The following is a 19885-nucleotide window of genomic DNA, read 5'->3' on the forward strand; positions in this document are numbered from 1 at the left end:
AGTGCCGAAACAGGCGGCCAGCGCGTTGCGCGGACCGGACGGCTCGCCCTCCCCAACACCGGCCGGAGGTTGCTTCAGGGACGCCCGCTTCCCTCCCTCCGCTGGCGGGGACGGAGAGGAGGGGAGGGCGCCCCCTCGTAGCTCTGCTTGAACAGCAGGATGCGCTCACAAAAACCTCATGACAGCCGACTGAATTTCAAACATGTTTGATTTTCACCGATCGTCCGATTCCTGATCTGGAGGTAGTCGTGAGAAGCCAGTCCCCCCTCCTCCCCCCCTCTACGATCAAGCTGAAATTCGGCCGATTCAAAAAATGCTCGCACGACTGAAGAATCGGCCCGAAAAGGGGAAAAACTCGTACAGTGTACGCCCGGCTTTAGTGACAGCGAGCTAGGCTAAACGATTCAGGAAGCAAGTCAAGTGCAGCGATAGATTATAATAGAGAGTGATTTTTTTTCCTCTCTTGGGAAATCTCCTGGACAGCTCAACTTTTTGGCCGAGAAGGATCTTGTTGTAACTGTTCCTGAGGCGACAAAGTTGCTCCAGCTCGTGCTCACGGTGCCAGCTACTACAGCGTGAGTGGAGCGGTCATTCTCAGCCCTGAAGAGACTGAAAACATACAGCAGGAACAGGACGGATCAAGGAAGGCTTTCTTCCCTGGCAGTGATCTCCATTGAGACTGAGAGACTTTTAAAACTGAAGGAAGATAAGGAGGACTTCTATCGCAAAGTGACGGATGTTTTTGTGCAGAAGGAGCGACGCATGGACTTCATTTATAAGTAAAGGTAAGACAGTAATAACATTTGTTTTGTTTTTTTAAGGAAATGTGTGTTTTGTGAGCTACAGTTTGTATGTGTAAGGATGCAGAAGTGAAACATAACCTGTAAACTGCTGTCAATCTGTGCATCTATTTGCAAATCTGATTCTGATTACGTCAGTGCCTCACCAGCTATGAACCTCACCGCACGTCACTGGCACCAGCACCCCCCGCGACCCCATGAGGGATAAAGCGGTTCGGAAAATGGATGGATGGATGTTTACTGTCTTACTGTTACTATAAGTTTATGTTGTATTTCAGTTTGACGGTGGCGTGGATGGCGTAAGTGTCATGTGAAGCTGTAAGACGGTGGCATCATGAGCCTGTAAAGACTGTGCAAAGAAAAATAAAGACATCTTGCCATCAGTCAAACGAACTCTTTTTACTGACATCCCACGGTTAAAGAAGTGGTAAAAGTGACACACAGTTTGCAGAATTATTTCACTCCTAAAGTAATAGGACCAGGTTAAATTATTTTAATTATTTTTATTCTTTACGAGAATAAATTCAGGAGAATGAAGCTAAAGGGATAAATAAAATATTTCGAATACAAAGTATGTTCTGAGATTAAAGTCCCTCTGATGCTGTTTAAGTGACTGAGTAACTGCAGATTTTCCACATTCAACATGGCGGACGCTCTGACGCATCGCAGCATAGGCAGAACCCGCCCAACGACGCGTCTACTCTTATATGATGTCTATGCGTGGGAAAAGGTAAAATAACCATGTCAATGCAATTAACAGTATATCTGCTGAATAAATCTAATATATACACATTTGCCTGAGGATGGCAATGGGGGGGAGGGGGCATCCGTCCGTCCGTCCGTCCGTTGTCTTCCGTTTATCCGGGGTCGGGTCGCGGGGGTAGCAGCTTCAGTAGAGAGGCCCAGACGTCCCTCTCCCCAGCCACTTGGGCCAGCTCCTCAGGAGGAATCCCAAGGCGTTCCCAGGCCAGCAGAGAGACATAGTCCCTCCAGCGTGTCCTGGGTCTTCCCCTGGGCCTCCTCCCGGTGGGACGTGCCCGGAACACCTCTCCAGGGAGGCGTCCAGGAGGCATCCTGACCAGATGCCCGAGCCACCTCAACTGGCTCCTCTCGACGTGGAGGAGCAGCGGGGAGGGGGCATTTAAATCACTATTTTCCAACAACTGGGCCCTTCCATAACATTAACTGATGTTAAAACTAACAAATAGCGCTCGCTATTTATTGATTAGCCAACTATGTCATGCTAACGGCTAATCGATCATTGTTATGCAACAGCAAAATAATATTATCATCATCTTTACTCTAACATTACCTCTGTCTTTGTCACGTTTTTCCTCCTCTTGTTTTCTTTTTTTCCTCCCCTGGGCACCAGACAGTTTAGGACTTGTTGATATTATAAGGTTTTAGATGCAACAAAGACCAAAAACCGAGTTGCAGGTAAAAGAAGTTCAATTCAATTCAATTCAATTTTATTTATATAGCGCCAAATCATGAAACCTGTCATCTCAAGGCACTTTACAAAGTCAAGTTCAATCATATTATACAGATTGGGTCAGATTATACAGATTGGTCAAAAATGTCCTATATAAGGAAACCAGTTGATTGTATCAAAGTCCCGACAAGCAGCATTCACTACTGGGGAAGCGTAGAGCCACAGGGAGAGTCGTCTGCATTGTACATGGCTTTGCTGCAATCCCTCATACTGAGCATGCATGAAGCGACAGTGGGAAGAAAAACCACCCATTAACGGGAAGGAAAAACCTCCGGCAGAACCGGGCTCAGTATGAACGGTCATCTGAACCGTAGACTGAAGAACAGTAGAAATCAGTAGAGTGAGAAAATTAGACCCTGATGTCCTCCAGCAGCCTAGGCCTATCACAGCACAACTATAGAGATAGCTCAGGGTATGAGCCACTCTAACTATAAGCTTTGTCAAAAAGGAAAGTTTTAACATTAGTCTTAAAAATAGATAGGGTGTCTGCCTCACGGACCAAAACTGGGAGTTGGTTCCACAGGAGAGGAGCCTGATAGCTAAAGGATCTGCCTCCCATTCTACTTTTAGAGACTCTAGGAACCACCAGCAGACCTGCAGTCTGACAGCGAAGTGCTCTGTGACTGGAACATACGGGGTAATCAGAGCTCTGATATATAATGGAGCTTGATTATTAAGGGCTTTATACGTTAGAAGGAGAATTTTAAATTCTATTCTTGATTTAACAGGAAGCCAATGAAGGGAAGCTAAAATTGGAGACATATGATCCCTCTTGTTGATTTTCATCAGAACTCTTGCCGCAGCATTTTGAATCAGCTGAAGACTTCGAACTGCATTTTGTGGACTTCCTGATAGTAAAGAATTACAATAGTCCAGCCTTGAAGTAACAAATGCATGGACTAGTTTTTCAGCATCACTCCTGGACAGAATGTTTCTAATTTTGGCGATATTCCGGAGGTGAAAAAAGGAAACTCTGGAAACCTGTTTAATATGGGATTTAAATGACATGTCTTGGTCGAAAACAACACCAAGATTTTTAACTTTATTACCAGAGGCCAATTTAATGCCATCCAGATTAAGGGATTGATTAAGAACTTTATTTTTTGAAGACTCTGGCCCAAAGATTACAACTTCTGTCTTGTCAGAATTTAAATGCAGGACATTTAAAGTCATCCAGCTTTTGATGTCATCAAGACATGACTGCAGTCGAAGTAACTGATTGGATTCATCAGGATTTATGGATAAATATAGCTGAGTGTCATCAGCATAACAGGGGAAATTAATCCCATGCTGTCTGATAATTTTGCCAATCGGAAGCATATATATAGTAAATAGAATTGGTCCAAGGACTGAACCCTGTGGTACTCCACAGGTGACCCTAGAGTTTGAGGAAGATTTATTATTAACATGAACAAACTGGAATCTGTCCGACAGATAAGATTTAAACCAGCCTAATGCTTTTCCCTTAATCCCTACAGTATGCTCAAGTCTTTGTAGGAGAATATTGTGATCAACTGTATCAAATGCAGCACTGAGATCTAACAGGACAAGTATAGACACAAGTCCATTATCTGAGGCCATGAGAATATCATTAGTGACCTTCACCAGAGCTGTTTCAGTGCTATGATGAGCTCTGAAGCCTGACTGAAACTCCTCAAGTAGGTCATTACTTTGTAAATGTTCACATAGTTGATTAGCAACTACTTTCTCAAGAATTTTAGATAAGAAAAGAAGATTAGATATAGGTCTGTAATTTACTAACTCATCTTGATCAAGAGATGGTTTCTTAAGTAAAGGTTCAATAACAGCTACTTTAAAAGCCTGTGGTACATATCCATTTACCAAGGATAGATTAATCATGTCTAAAATAGGACCACTGATCAGAGGGAATACCTCCTTAAACAACTTGGTTGGGATTGGGTCTAACATACAGGTAGAAGGTTTAGATGAAGCTAAAATTTTAGATAGCTCAAAAAGCTCTACTGCTTTTAAACAGTTCAGACACTGCGCAGGTTCTAAGGATTCCTCCAATGCTGCCTCACTTACTGAGGATGAGGTAATCATGTTTGGGAGGATGCCAAGAGGAAGTCAGACTTATCTTTTTTTTATTAAAGTAGAGGTACAGGCCGGCGCCCCTAGCATTTGCCTATATTGCCTAAGCGACAGGCCGGCCCTGGAGCCACGAGTTAAATCAAACAATCTGCTTTATCAGTTTATCTCCTTTAGGTGATGCTGTCTGTTCTAATTTCATAGGAGAAATAAAACCGTTTAAGTCTTATTTTAAATTAGATTAGATTTTAAAACTGAATTGAATGTTTACTTGAATAGTCTTGTTTTTGAAATGCGCTTTACAAAAAGACTTTCCTTTTCTTTCTCACTATTTTAACCTACCTTGTAATATTACATTATAAATCAAACAAATACATTTGTGGAAATCAAACATTTTTAAAATCAGGATTTTACTTAGGTCCAGTTTCCTGCAGTATTTTTTTCATTAAACTTTTTGTTGATATGCTTGGTGACCAACACAGTGAAAGTATGAACATCAGGGTTTCCGCAGCGCTATCTTGGCGAGGAACTCATTCAACCTGTTTTAACGTCGTTCCACTGGCTGCCAATCTGATCTAGATTTCATTTTAAAATTTCAGTCTTAACCTTCAGAGCTGTCCATGGACAGACTCCTTCCTATGTTGCTGAATTCATTCAGCCATATTCCTCCTCCTGTAGTCTGAGCTCATCTTATCAGAACCTTCTAGTGGATCATGGACCCGCTTCAGGACCTGAGGAGACCAATCTCTCCAAGCTGTTGTTGCCTGACTTTTGAAGGAACTGTTTCTATTTCTATGAAGTTTGGACTCTTTTAGCTTTTAGAAAGCTGATGAAGAAATTTTTATTCCAAGAAGCTTTAAGTTCAACTTGTTTTTCTTGTGTTGTCTTTCATGTATCGTACATTGTTGTGTAGTTTTTTGGGTTTCCCCTTTTGTGGAGAACTTTGACATTTCTCTACAAAAAGATAAAAATAAACTTCTACTTTACCTTCATGCTTGTAAAAAAAAAAAAGAACAGCGCTGGAACCTGCTACCAACCCAGTTCCTCTGATGAGACCGACTGTCATTTAATCCCAGGATGTTCTGATCAATCTGAATAAAGCTGTCGCCAGTATAGTTCTGATTGTTTTGTGATTGTTGGTAAAACTCATTCAGCAGGATGTCTACCAGGTCTGGTTATAATTAAGAAATCTGACTCTAGTTCTCACTGACCAACATCGGTTTGATCCTCTGTTTTATTAAATGCAGGGAGAGGATTTATATTACCAGTTTTCTGCTGTCACGGAAAGAATGAAGCTGCATCCTCCATCAGGAATCTCTGCGTACCGGTCAGCGCAAAAAGCAGTTTAAGCACATCATTAATCCAGTTCGGGAATTCAAGGGGAATCAAAGTCAATCAAAGTTTATTTATATAGCACTTTTCAACAGTCCATATGGTCCAAAACATGCTTTACAAGCTAAAATCAAATAAAAAGATGCTGAGACAAAATAGATAAAATTCTATATAACAGGATAAACAGAGATAAAAACTAAAAAGTGCATAACAGCACAATTCAAAACAATTTTAAGAGCTATAGAAAAATAAAACCACAAGATAAACAAAAGTTATCCACAGTTGAACAGCTAGGAGGGGAAAGATCAGTTTGTGCACAACATGTGAAATCATTTAAATCCAAATTCACCTTATTCTCTGAACAAATTTCAAAAACATCTTTGGCTCATTTTCCCACGTTAGCCTTGCAAACAGAGGCTGCCCAAAACATGAAAAAATACAGCAAATTACTGAGCGACCTACTCAGAGAATTCTGCTGTCGGTTCTCTGATTTTGAGAAAATGGACAAATCACTTCAGCTGGTGTCCATTATCACAAGATCCTGAAACAGAACCACAGCTCTGACTCCGTGTTAAAGGACAATTTCAGCTCTCATAAACTGAATGATTTTTATGGTTTATTTAATGATGTCACGTTTCTAAACCTGCAGAGGGAAGCCCAGAAGATGCTGCCGCTGTTTGTCTCAACCTACATGTGAGAGCAGACGTTCAGACTCATGAACTTCAACAAAGTCCATCACAGATCTAAGTTAATGCAGCAACACCTGAGCTCCATCCTGAGAACCGCCACAACAAAAATAACTCTAAACTTTGATGCACTGACAAAAAAAAGGTCGTCGACAACTGTTCTTACTGAAAGTGAACGTGATTTCACAATGTTGTGGGAAAAAATATATAATTTGCACAATAAGCCTTGAATATTCATGCTTTACTATCTGTTAAAGCTAAAACCTTTTATGCAATGGCTTTACGTGTCATTTTTAGTAGTTTACACAAATATTTCATACATCTTCTCCTAGCCCGGCCCCTCTGTCAGATTTAAGAACCCATTGTGGCCCTCGAGTCAAAAACTTTGTCCACCCCTGTCCTACATGGAGGAGCTGCAGGAGCTCTGCAGGCTGCAAAGAGACCAGAACCTGGAGCATCTGGACCAGGTCGGGTTCTGGATCCAGTTTACTGTGAGGAACAACAGAACTGCTATCAGAAACAGTTCTCCATTAATCCACTCTCTGCTGGTGAATATGAACTGATTCTGATAAATGTTTCAGGAGAAAAAACCTTTGTGATTTAAAGCTTTCTATCAGCATAAATAATAACTGGACTAATAGAACTGGCTGCTGGTTCTGACTGTGATTTGAAGTCCAGTGAACTACAGAGTTTTTCTTCAACAGTCAAACTGAAAAAGGAAAAATTGTCCAATGCTGGTAAGAAAGATTACAACGAAATACTGAAGTAAAAACATTCCTAAATGGTTATGTTTTACTAGTTTCACAAAAATAAAAACAGTCATTAAATGATAAAGATGTTTTGATTTTCAAAAAAAAAATTTAGTCATGTTTTCCTATTTTTAATTTCGAAATAAAGTTTAAAAACCTTGAAAACAATATTGTGTTCATTTGCAATTTAAAACAAAGGTTGGTCTAACTGCAGTCTAAAAAATATATATATTTTAAAAACACAACTTTGATTTTTAAACAGAAATCTCAGTTTGACAGATTTTGAGATCAGAAGTTTTGGCATCAGCAGCTTTTTCAACACCTAAATAAGGGAAGAGTTTCTCAGTGAAAGTGTCTCTGTGAGTGTAGATGTGAGACATGTCTTCAGGGTCGTAGAAGGACACCTCCCCCCTGTCATAGTCCAGCTGGACTCTGATCTTCTGGAGATTCTTCTTCACTTTGAGAGTCTTACCAACACCATTAGTGTATTTTCCATCACGATGCCATAAACACCAGATTCCATATTTTGGTGAAGTAAATAATTCCCCCTTCCTGTCAACTGACTCTTTAACATAACCGATATTCCAGTCAGGATGGTCTCCCACCTCCACCTCCCAGCTGTGTTTCCCTGAGCTGAAGCCCTCAGAACCAAAAACCTCAGGGTACATAGTGTTTCTCTCTGGATTATCAGGAAGCTGCAGCTTTGTGTCTCCACGTCTCACACTGGTCAGATCATCAGACAGGTAGAGCCATCCATTTGCAGTGTTTGGGTCCAGAATGACAGGACTGAAGTGGACCTTCTCCTTCATCTTCTCCCAGACTCTGAAGGACAGGTTGCCCAGGTGTTTGGCCACATCTATCAGAGCTCCTGAGACCAGCTGTGGATCTGACAGTGACCTCTGACCTCTGGCTCTGCTCTGAGTGGCTTTATAACTGCTGAGGAACAACACGTTGTCTTTCTGCAGGTCTTCTTCAACAGCAGAGATGCTGTCTGACAGAGAGGAGATCTGCTCCTGGATCCTCTTCATCTCTCTGCTGATAATCTTCCCCTTCTGCTCCTCTTCCTCCCTCAGAGCTGCCAGTCTGAACTCCTCTTCCTCTTTCAGGAACTGGTGGAGCTTGTTGAACTCTGCTCTGATCCGTCTCTCTGTGGACAACAGCTGCTTCTTGGAGTGTTGAATCACATCCTCGTATTCTGTCTTCACTTCTTCTTGTTTGTTCCTCTTGTCCTGCAGAGACTTTAAGTCAGATCTCAGCTGCTCCTTCAGCTCACTGACTGCTTGTTCTACAGGAACCACTTTGTGACTCTGGTGGAGAGAAAACTCACAGCCAGGACACACAGCTCTCTGCTCATCTTTACAGAACAGTTTAGGGTCTTCTTGGTGTTTGCTGCAGACCACCATCAGCTGCTTTTCTCCTTTTTCTGCCTCAGATGATCCAGATTTCTGTTTTCCTGTAAAAGAGTCAGCCAGTTCCTTCAGAGTGAAGTTTACTCCTAGATTATCCTTGGAAGATTTCCTTTTACAGATGGGACAGTTCTTGTTTCCAGCTTGTTCCCAGAATTTCTGCAGGCAGCTTGAACAGAAGCTGTGGTTGCAGCTCAGAGACACAGGATCTCTGAAAGTCTCTGAACACACATGGCAGCTCAGGTAACTTTCCAGAAGTCTCTCAGCCATTTTGGATTGAATTATTTCAACAGCCAAACTCACCAAAAGTTTCAGCTGCTTCTTCTTCAAATCTTCCAAATATTTCCGTGTTCATTCAGCAGAGATCTCACACCCAGTAATGGCGTCTCAGCTCAGTTCAATAACGTCTGAATTTTCTTGCTGTACTTTAACCTTTGAGCCTCGTGTTAAATCAAACAATCTGCTGTATCAGTTTATCTCCAGCAGGTGGTGCTGTCTGAACTTCTTTCACAGCTGAAATAAAACAGTTGAAATCTTTTGTTTTTCTATTTTTACAAAATTGAAAACTGACTTGAACATTTACTCGAATTGTCTTGTTACTGAAATGGGCTCTACAAACTAACTTGCCATGCCTTCCTTGCTATTTTAACCTACCTTGTAACATTACATTATAAATTAAACAAATACATTTGTGTGCTGGTGAAGATTTTCAGTCATCCAGGTCATGGTCATTACAAAAACATAAAAAAATAAATAAAAATAAAAAACAACTGGACTTTTTTTCCCGAAATTCAAAGACGTTTTACTTCCCATCCTGAAAGCTTTCTCAAATAAAAATGTCTGGAGTTATGTGGAGTTCAAAGCTTTATTGTACTGCCCTGCAAAGGCCTTGTAATGGCTTAGGTAACATGCAAATTGAAACAAAACAAGTCCACCTCTTAGTAATGGGGAGTGCTCTCTCTCTTTTTCTTCATAGTAGGTACACCTGGTCTGGCGTTCTGTTAACTGTGACATCATTCAGAGAAGACGGCTCACCCGCTATTACCATCTAATGTAGAACAGATTACTAGATCAATGTGTGCTTCTGTGCTTTTTTGTCTCTCTTGTTGTGTCTCTGCTCTGTCTTCTGTAACCCCAGTCGGTCGAGGCAGATGACCGTTCATACTGAGCCCGGTTCTGCCGGAGGTTTTCCTTCCCGTTAATGAGTGGTTTTTCTTCCCACTGTTGCTTCATGCTTGCTCAGTATGAGGGATTGCAGCAAAGCCATGTACAATGCAGACGACTCTCCCTGTGACTCTACGGTTCCCCAGGAGTGAATGCTGCTTGTCGGGACTTTGAAGCAATCAACTGGTTTCCTTATGTAGGACATTTTTGACCAATCTGTATAATCTGACCCAATCTGTATAATATGATTGAACTTGATTTTGTAAAGTGCCTTGAGATGACATGTTTCATGATTTGGCGCTATATAAATAAAATTGAATTGAATTGAGTGGTTAAGGTTATTGTTGGCCTGCGAATACATTTGTGGAAATCAAACACCTTCAAAAGCAGGATTTTACTTAGGTCCAGTTTCCTGCAGTATTTTTTCCTTAAATCTTTTTTTTTCTACATGCTTGGTTTTGATTGGACTATAGTATCAAAAGCCAAAAAAATATCCACACCTGAAACCTTCTTAGTTGTGGTTTTATCAGAGGAGAAATGTTAGAATGAATATTGATGGTTTGTTTGTTTCTCCATCTTTAAACTGGAGTTTCAGCAGCAGTGAGAAGAGAGTTGTGCATCTTCTCTGATTCCTTAACTCAGGCTGCTGCTGTGGTAGCGTACTTTAAGGTCTGTAACTGGAAAAAACTCTCTCATTGCTTTCCTTAATTACCATGTCAGAGATTGGCATTTTATCAAAGTCTGAAGTTATCTTTTCATCAGGAGAACAGTATGGGACACATGCCCAGTAGAAGGTCAGGTCTGGTCTCTCCTGCTTAATTTGGCTCCAACTACACCAAACTAATCAGTCCCTTATGTACAAGTTTTATCTATGCAAGATGTTGTACAACAGTTTCTCAAAGGAAGGTCTTCAGAAACTCGAGGTTGGCTGCAGTGACCACTGCTGCAACATATGGGGTAAAAAATTATACTTCCAAAACTAAACCCCTGGGCTGGGATCAAGGATTATGCTTCCTATGACCATCACCCAGCCGGCCTGAGGTCCCGGCAGCACGGGTTCTGCTGATGGAGCACAACGTGAAGCTAATCTTTGTGGCTCCATGGTAGCTAAAGAGCCTCTGCTAGTTTCTCAACAGTGTGGAGTGGGGCCTGAAATTCTGACACACTTGGTTCCAAAGTTACAAAAATACTACTTTTATTATCATTTTTGCTAAAGCAAGCAAAGCTATAACTGAGTATCAGACACAGAGAGCAGGAGAGCGGGGGAGACTTAGACAGACATAGAAAAGAAACAGGAGAAACAAAGGAAGCCATAGTGGCTGTAATACATTGTGTAATGGGAACAAAGTCTTTTTAATGTGCCTTTATCTGGTCTCTTATAACAACACACCACCAGTGTCACAGCGCCCTTTCTGAAGTTTTTTTCCTTTTGACTTTGCTCAGATTGATGAAGAACACGTGATGTTCTAAATGATTTATGATGAAAATTTATCACAAAAAAGTGCTAAATATTATTTATTTATTTTTACTGATTTTTACTAATTATGATGAGGAAGAGACTTCAAAGAGAAACAGGAACTACCAACTGGCAGCACCAAGCAACTACATATTCGTATTCATAATATTTCACTTCTTTCTGCAGTTTTCTTTATTTTTTCATTTTTCAACATTAATTTAGTCTAAAGCAGTCCTTTAGTTAACTTTGGCGACAATCATAAAATCAGCTTCAGTTCATATAACGCCTTGTAATTGCGTTATATGAACTGCTGAAGCCGCAAAATGCAAAATGGACTCTGTACCACATTCACATATTGCACATTTGCACATATGCCATCAGACCGTTGAACTGCTGAAGCCTCAAATGGACTCTGTACCACATTCGTAGACTACACAGTTTTTAATAATACTCACCTGTACACTGTGAAATTGCACACTGTCTATTTTCCCTGCATTGTTTACATTGTTTACATTTCAATTGTTTACATAAATCACCGCTGCACCTTATCCGGTAATTTACTGTAATTTACTGCAATTTACTGTGATTTTTCAAGCTTTATGCAAACAAAATATCATTCTGTACGCATTCTGTGCATACAAAATGACAAATAAAGTTGTCTAAGTCTAAGTAATTCTAACAGGTCTTCCATAGTCAGCTGTTGTTACAGGGCTGTTAGAGGAGACAGTAGTCAGTCAATAGTATAAATACTTTGGTGTGCTGTCATCAGGTGGGAATACAGTCTCCTGGTTTTGAGCAGATGAGGTTGGTTCCTGCTTGATGGCTTTCTTAATCCTCACTGTCTCACCATCCTGGAGGTCAGGTAGTGTCCTGATTCCTTGGTCTAATTATTGATCCTGTCCTTGTTGTCTTTTCACTAGGTTTCTCCTGTCATTTTCATGGAGAAAAACAATGTGTTTGTCGCAGGTAATTTTGACTTATGCCTTCTATCCTTGGGCATCTGAGCAGATGACAATCCAACTCCACACAATGGTGTGTTCCTGCAACGCTAGATATGGGTCACCCACGGTGTTCTGTGATTTTTTCAATGGGTCCTTTATTCTCTGAACTGCTCTCTCAAATTGTCCATTTGACTAGTGGAAAAGGGAACTTGCAGTTGTGTGTTTAAAACCCAACTGCTCAGTGAAATCCACCATCTCTTTGCTCACAAACTGTCTGCTAATGTCAGAAATTAGCTCCTCCATTACATCCTTCCATGCAAATACAGACTTCAGTCCAGTGATGATGTGTGTGCTTGTTTCAGTTTTATGATCTCTGGAAACTTTGTAAACTAATCTATGCACAGTAGATACCCTGCATAATCTATTCCAACCTTTGCCCTCACTGCTTCAGACACTGGATGTGACGTGAGTGGACTCTCTTGGATGATTGTTCTTGGGTGTGTTTCATGCAGCACACCGAGCCACAACTCCTTCAGCCTGTTAGCCCATAATGCCTGACCAGAACAGTACCTCACAGGGTCACTCCTTACACTTAATGTGTGACTCGTGGATTTTCCTGAGCATTTCAGTTCTCAGTTTATGTTATACTACCAACCTTGAGTTCTTGAATACGAGTCAATCAACATTTGACAGTTCTTCCTTAAATGTGCAGTATTCTGATTTTGTCTGGAACCCATCTCTTTTTATCTGGCCAGCTGCATCTCTCAAAGGCAATTGTGCCCAATTTTAATTTATCATCTCCTTTTGTTGCTTCTTTGAACTCTTGTAACTTTCCATCTGATACGGGTAGTTGATGATTTACATAAATAACCTCCAACTCATCATAAAAAAGGTTCTCATAATGCTCCTTTAGACATTCTCTGCTGAAAACACCAACATTGTGCATTTCCTTTCCTGACTTGTAATTAACATCAAGACGTTGTAAATGTTTATTTGCAGTCTAATGAGCATTGCTCACAATTTGTCTGGGGCGCTGAGGAGTGATTTCTTTAGTATCGCCTCCAGTGGCTTGTGATCACTTTCTACATGGACAGATCCTCCATGTAGATACTAGGGGAATTTTTCACAGCCAGACATAATTTTAAGCATTTGTCAGTTAATGCTCTGGAGCTGATGCTACTGACTCTCTTGGAGAAGCAAGGCTCCTAGACCCTCAGATCTTGCATCAACTGATAAAGTAACTGACTTGCTGACATTATAGTACTCAAGCACTGGTGCAAACCTGACAGGAGCTATAAGTTTGTCAAAACTGTGTTGTTGGTCTGATCCTCACTGCCATTCCACATTTCCTTCTAACTTCCTTAAAGAAGCCCTAAAGTCTGAAAGGTTGGGGTGAATTTAGAGAGGTATTGCAGTAACACTGTGAACCTCTGAAGAGCAGCTTTGTCTTCTGGTGCAGCCAAGTTTGGAATGGCTCTAACGTCTAACGTACAAACCTCTGAAATACTTCAGGTGCTGACGATATAAAGACCTGTGTCTCCCAAACAGCGGGTTGAACGTACAGAAGTGAGAGCTTTCCTCACCAATCTGGATTTGCTAAAATTCATGGTTGACTTCCAACATTGACAAGAATGTGGTATTTCGTGTCTCAGCAACCACTTCTTCATTTGCGTACAGCGGATAATGTTCTCTTTTAGTGGCTTTATTCAAATCGTGTGGAGATCCTAACTTTGGTGGGTTTTGTTATTGTTACCCAATCTTTAGGATCTTTCTGTTTGGTTGTCATAACTAGATTTTCCTTTTTTAAAGTTATATTTCAGTTGTGTCCTTCAGAGCAACAGACTCTCTCCAGGGGGCATGAATTACTGAAGTGATGTCTGGGTTTGTCTGACTCTAGTATACTCCAAGTATGCAGCCTGATCCAGAAAGTAAATCCTCATATGAACGCAGAATGTTACTCTGTATTTAAAGGGAATGTAATCTCCTACTCACTTAACTGTTCTCCAAAAACTACATGTGCATTATTTCTAATGACCTGAAATTCATTATCATACGCTTTATCTTTAACCAGTAAAGATAATTTCCGCAAAAGTTTGAAAGTTATGTAAATAACTTTGTGAAGAATTATCCAATGGTGGTGAGAGAGATTACAAAAACCAACACTTTCAGAACATTCATAAAGAAATATTTTTTATATAATGGTTTCACCAAAATAACAGACTTTTTTAATGAAGTCTAGTTATTTTTGCAAATGGCAATGTTGTTGTGATTCAGTTTGATCTATATATTTAAACAAAAGGTTAAATACATCTTATTTCATTGACTCATTTTTTATATACCTTCATCTTTCTCTTCCTGTTTAACACAAACAGCCTATGACTAACAGAAAACATCCAGTTCTGGTCAGAAGTTTAAATCCACTCAAAGTGGGAATGAAAGTCATTATTCTGGACTTTTAATAATTTAATTTTACTGTTTTTTTTTGTTTTGTTTTTTGGAATACGATGATCACATACAGCCTAAATGATCTTTCATAACAAGTTTAGATTTAGTTTTATCCACTAAGGGTCATAATTATACATACAGGCTGAAATATACTCCTCCAGACCCTCTACCCTTTGGTTTAATGTCCCTTAGTGAGCTGGACCTGGACCACACACTGTTTGTGGCCGCCATCAAGCGTCTGGCAAATTTCTGACTCTTTTTTCCAGAAAAGGTGGAGTTCAATCATTAACTGGTTGGTTTCCCGTCACTGACCCAACTTTTAATCCCAGTCCACAAACTGGAAACAGGACTGATGTCAGGACTTTGGGAAGACCTTTCCAGAACCTTCAAGCTTCTTGTTTTATCTGCTCTAAAACCGGCTCTGATGTGTTTTCAACCAGTTTCTGACTTTATCTTGTATTTCTTTACCTGCTTTGATAAAGTTGAATGATCTCAGTAATAAATGTAACGTTAATATTTAACCAGGATGATGACTTGTTTCTGATCAGAACCAGAGCTGCACTTTGATCCTCTGAACAAATCTAACTTCCTGCAGTCTGAGCTTTATGATCCTCATACATCAGCCATGGGCAAAGTACGGCCAGCGGGCCACATGCGGCTCGTCCTGTTTTTTAATCTGGCCCACCAAACTTGTCTAATTCAAAAATATTATCAAATTTCATTCATTTAGCATTTTAGGTGGCACACTCCAAACACATTGGCCTTTATTAACACTTCTTCATGCTTTGCTCCTTGAATTCTTCTGTAAAAATCAGAATCAGAAATACTTTAATAATCCCAGAGGGAAATCAAAGAAGTGAACAATAACTGCCTAGTGTTTAATAAGGAGTGGATCAAAAATATGAAGTCCGATCAACGCTCTATGTTTGATATGCCAAGAAATGGTTTCAGTTTTCTGAAAGACTGTTACAGACCCCCCCCCCCCACCACTGAAGGAGGGAGGGTAACACGACAACCACAAATATGAGACGGGAGCCAGGTGAATGTTTTAAAATAAATAACGGGATTTATTGTTTATGCAAAAACAATCCCACAAAAGAAGTTTTACAAACTGAGGGGGGAAGGGGTGGGAGTAAAGAGACCATTAGACTGTGCCAAACAAATCAAAACAACCCTTACCTTCTACCATCTAAGCTAAGCAAAAATAAAAGTAAAAATAAACCTTACTATCCTAAACTAACAAAACAGCTCACAAAACTTTACATAGGTGGCACCAGCCTACTTACCTAGTGTCTCTAACAGAGATTCACCTACGTGCTGGAAATGTATGGGGTCCCCAAACTTACCTAGTCTCTAAACTCCCACCACCACATCTCACACAACCGAGAGCCAAGCAACATCAAAAGTTTGTGTGTTTGCTTGATTGTCAGCCCTCATCCGCCCCCTCCAGCTGGCCTCAGCTGAACACCTTATATGGCGGTTGTCTTTAATCTTGATTGGCTCCTTGATTCATGAACCAATTTGGGCAAGTGGCTCCAGCCTGTACACCCAACCTGAGGAGGAAACAAAACAAGAGGGGGAGAAACACCACAAACATGTCCTGAAGACATGTAACACCCCCACCCTTTTAAATCCAAACCAAAACCTTTGGGAAATCCAACATCAAAACGCACGTGACAAGGCATCCGCCAAAACGTTCTCAGACCCTTTTTTATGACAAATCTTTAGGTTGTACTCTTGGGTCATTAAGGCCCATCGCATAAGACGTTGATTTTGATTGTACATCCTGGAAAGAAAGACCAATGGGTTATGGTCAGTGTAAATAGTTATGGGTTCCTCACTCGAGCCAAGATAAACTTCAAAATGCTGCAATGCTAAGAGTAAGGCAAGGGTTTCCTTCTCAATAGTAGAGTATTTACTTTGATGACAGTTGAATTTTCTCGAGAAGTAACTCACCGGATGCTCCAGACCATCCTTATCATCCTGTAGAAGAACAGCTCCTACCCCAACTGCACTTGCGTCTATGTCCAGCTTAAATGGCAGACTGAGGTTTGGGGCGGAAAGAACAGGTGAACAGGAAAGCAATCCTTTAAGGTTCTCAAATGCATGCTGGCATTCTTTGGACCAAGAAAAAGGCTTTGAAGGACTAGTCAAAGCAGTCAGCGGAGCTGCTACTGTTGAGAAGTTTTTACAAAAGCGACGGTAGAATCCTGCCATCCCGAGGAATCTACGAAGCTCCCTTCTGTTTGACGGCACCGGAAATTCCGAAATTACCTTGACTTTTGCATCCACAGGACACATTTTTCCTCCACCAACCTTTTGACCAAGATAGATAATGGAACCTTTGCCAAACTCACACTTTGAAAGATTGAGAGTCAGTGAGGCAGCCGAGAGGCGTTTGAAAACCTCAAGCAGAGTGGCAAGGTGGTTGGTCCATTCACGAGAGTATACAACAATATCATCCAAGTATACCCGGCAGTTTGGCACATCTCCCAGTACTTTATTTACAAGCCTTTGAAATGTAGCAGGGGCATTACACAATCCAAAAGGCATCACCGTGTACTGGAGAAAACTATCTGGAGTCACAAAAGCACAAATGTCAGAAGCACTTTTTGTTAATGGCACTTGCCAATATCCTTTTAACATGTCAAGTTTAGTGACATATGTTGCTGGTCCAATTTCATCGATACAATCATCGATGAGTGGCAAAGGATAGGCATCAGGTACTGTTACAGCATTTACTTTGCGAAAGTCTGTACAGAACCTTGGACTTCCATCAGCCTTTATGTCCAGTAAACATGGCGAACTCCACGGGCTACAACTTGGAACCGCAAGTTTATTTGTAACGAGATAGTCCACCTCCTTTTTCATTATTTCCCTTTTTGTAGGGTTGACACGATATGCTCGCTGTTTTATAGGTACTGGGTTAACCAGAACAATGTCATGAGACACTACATTAGTCTGAGTAGGAGTATCACCGAACAGACATTTGAAGTCCATAATGAGTTGTGCAATGTCTCCAACTTCGTCATTCGATAAGTGTGACAAGTAATGTGGTAAGTTAGACAGAACCTCACTATTACTAAGCCTTCCAACATGGGGGCCATCTTTGTCCCTGACCACATACTCCTCCTCAGCAGAATGTGAAGCTAGACAGGCTACAGGCTCTACCTGACTTTTAGTTTCTTTATCACCACCATTTTCTCTTGAATGATAAAGTTTTATCATGTTAACATGACACAGTCTAGTCTTACGGCGCCGATCAGGAGTCCGAATAATGTAGTTTGTGCCACTAAGTTTCTTCTCCACAACATATGGTCCAGAAAATTTTGTCTGGAGAGAAGAGCCAGGCGTGGGTAGCAAGACTAAAACCTTATCACCAGGTTTAAATTCACGAGCCACTGCTTTCCGGTCATAATGTTTTTTCATTTTAACCTGTTTTGAGGTTAAAGAACGTTGAGCTAGAGAGCGAGCTGCCTGCAGGCGCTCTCTCATTCTTGCAACATACTCTGGGATACTCTTTACAGGGTTAGAGGTTGAGACCAACTTGTCCTTGAGAATTTTTAAAGGACCCCTAACCTCATGTCCAAACACAAGCTCAGCAGGACTAAAACCTAAACTTTCCTGCTCTGCCTCACGTGCAGCAAACAACAGAAGTGGGATGCCTTCATCCCAGTCCCTCACTGTGTCCATACAGTATTTGCGAAGCATTGCTTTTAAGGTCTGGTGAAATCTTTCAAGGGCACCCTGACTTTCAGGATGGTAAGCACTTGATGTAACATGCTCTATACCCAACTCTTTTAATGCTTGGGCAAAGGTCCTCGATTTAAAGTTGGTGCCTTGGTCAGTTTGGACAACCTTGGGAAGACCAAATACTGAGAAGAATTTTACCAGTGCTTTTGTAACAACAAGAGCTGTGATCTTCCGGAGGGGCACGGCCTCAGGAAATCTGGTGGAAGCACACATCATTGTTAATATAAACTGGTTTCCACTTTTTGTCTTTGGCAAAGGCCCTACACAGTCAACTATTACCCGTTCAAATGGTTCACCCATTACTGGAATCGGTGACAAAGGAGCAGGGGGAATAACTTGGTTTGGTTTGCCAGCAACTTGGCAAACCCGGCAGGTACGACAATACTGTGAAACAGCAGACTTGAGCCCTGGCCAGAAGAAGTGCCTGAGAACCTTTTTATAAGTTTTATTTATGCCTAAATGCCCCGACAATGGATGATCGTGTGCTAAAGCTAGTACCTGCCTGCGACACTCCGTTGGCAAAACTACTTGATGTGTGACATTCCAGTCTTCCGAGTTGTCACCAGCCCAGCAACGCAACAGAAGACCTTGGTCAACCACAAATGCTACCTTTTTCCCTCTGGCTTCTTCCTGTGTAAGAACAGCAGAAAAACATTTCATCAGAGTTTTATCCCGTTTCTGTGCGGCGATAAGTTCCTCTCTCGAAACTGGTAAGTCTGCCAGGTCTAGATCTGGAAGAGAAAATACACTTTCAGATCTACGGCCACTCTCAGATCTTACGGCTTCAGAAGGTTGATCCATGGCAAGGAAAGAGTCAGACAAGTCAAGACCATATTTTTTTGTCTGGGCTCTTCCAAGCAGGAAAAATGTCTGGAGCCATTGGGTGTTCACTCTCTGAGCTTGTATCAGGTGTATCCAAAACCTCAGGCACAGGTAACACCTTACCGCCAGCCAAGTCATTTCCTAAGATGAGATCAATCCCCCTTATGGGCAAGACGGGAAGAACAGCGACTCTGAAAAAACCACTCACAAAAGGTGAGCTAATGTGAATATTATGCAAGGGTGTCGACACAACATTCATTCCAATACCTTGGACAACAACACTGGACTGACAAGATGACTTACCAGACAAAGGCAAAATACCCTCCCGAATAATGGTCTGGGAACCACCTGTGTCCCTCAGTATTTTTACTGTTAGCTCATCTTTGGGGTCTCCTGTTAAGGAAACAAATCCTTGAGTAACAAAAGGTTTAAAACAGGGATCTAGATTGTTCTCATTATTTTTTTGGTTGAAAGGGGGTGACACATTTTTAAGCAAACCAACACCTTTTGGTTGCGATGACAAAGCCTTGTTTTTCAAGGAAAGGCAGTCAGCAATGACATGACCTTTTTTATGACAAAAGAAGCACTCCCGAACCTCCCGTGGAGGAATTGGCCTTCTAGCCTGGGCTTCTGTCTGAACAGGTTCAGGTTTTTGCAGACGGGTGGCCAAAATTTTATCTGAGCGAGGTGCAGAAAGAAATACATTTTTGTGTGTCAACATAAACTCATCTGCCAGAATGGCTGCATTTGCTAGTGAAGACACTTTTTGCTCATTCAAGAAAACTACCAT

General features: G+C 41.2%; 1 protein-coding gene across 1 annotated transcript; it reads right to left on the reverse strand.

Moving 5' to 3' along the window:
- Nucleotides 1-7362: 7362 nt before the first annotated feature.
- On the reverse strand, nucleotides 7363-8802 carry LOC118564884 (nuclear factor 7, brain-like). Its single transcript, XM_036144218.1, has one exon. The coding sequence runs from the start codon at nucleotides 8782-8784 to the stop codon at nucleotides 7363-7365; it is 1422 nt and encodes a 473-aa protein (XP_036000111.1). The 5' UTR covers nucleotides 8785-8802.
- Nucleotides 8803-19885: the final 11083 nt, after the last annotated feature.

The sequence above is a fragment of the Fundulus heteroclitus genome, chromosome 12, assembly GCF_011125445.2.
Source record: "Fundulus heteroclitus isolate FHET01 chromosome 12, MU-UCD_Fhet_4.1, whole genome shotgun sequence".
NCBI classification, from domain to species: Eukaryota; Metazoa; Chordata; class Actinopteri; order Cyprinodontiformes; family Fundulidae; genus Fundulus; species Fundulus heteroclitus.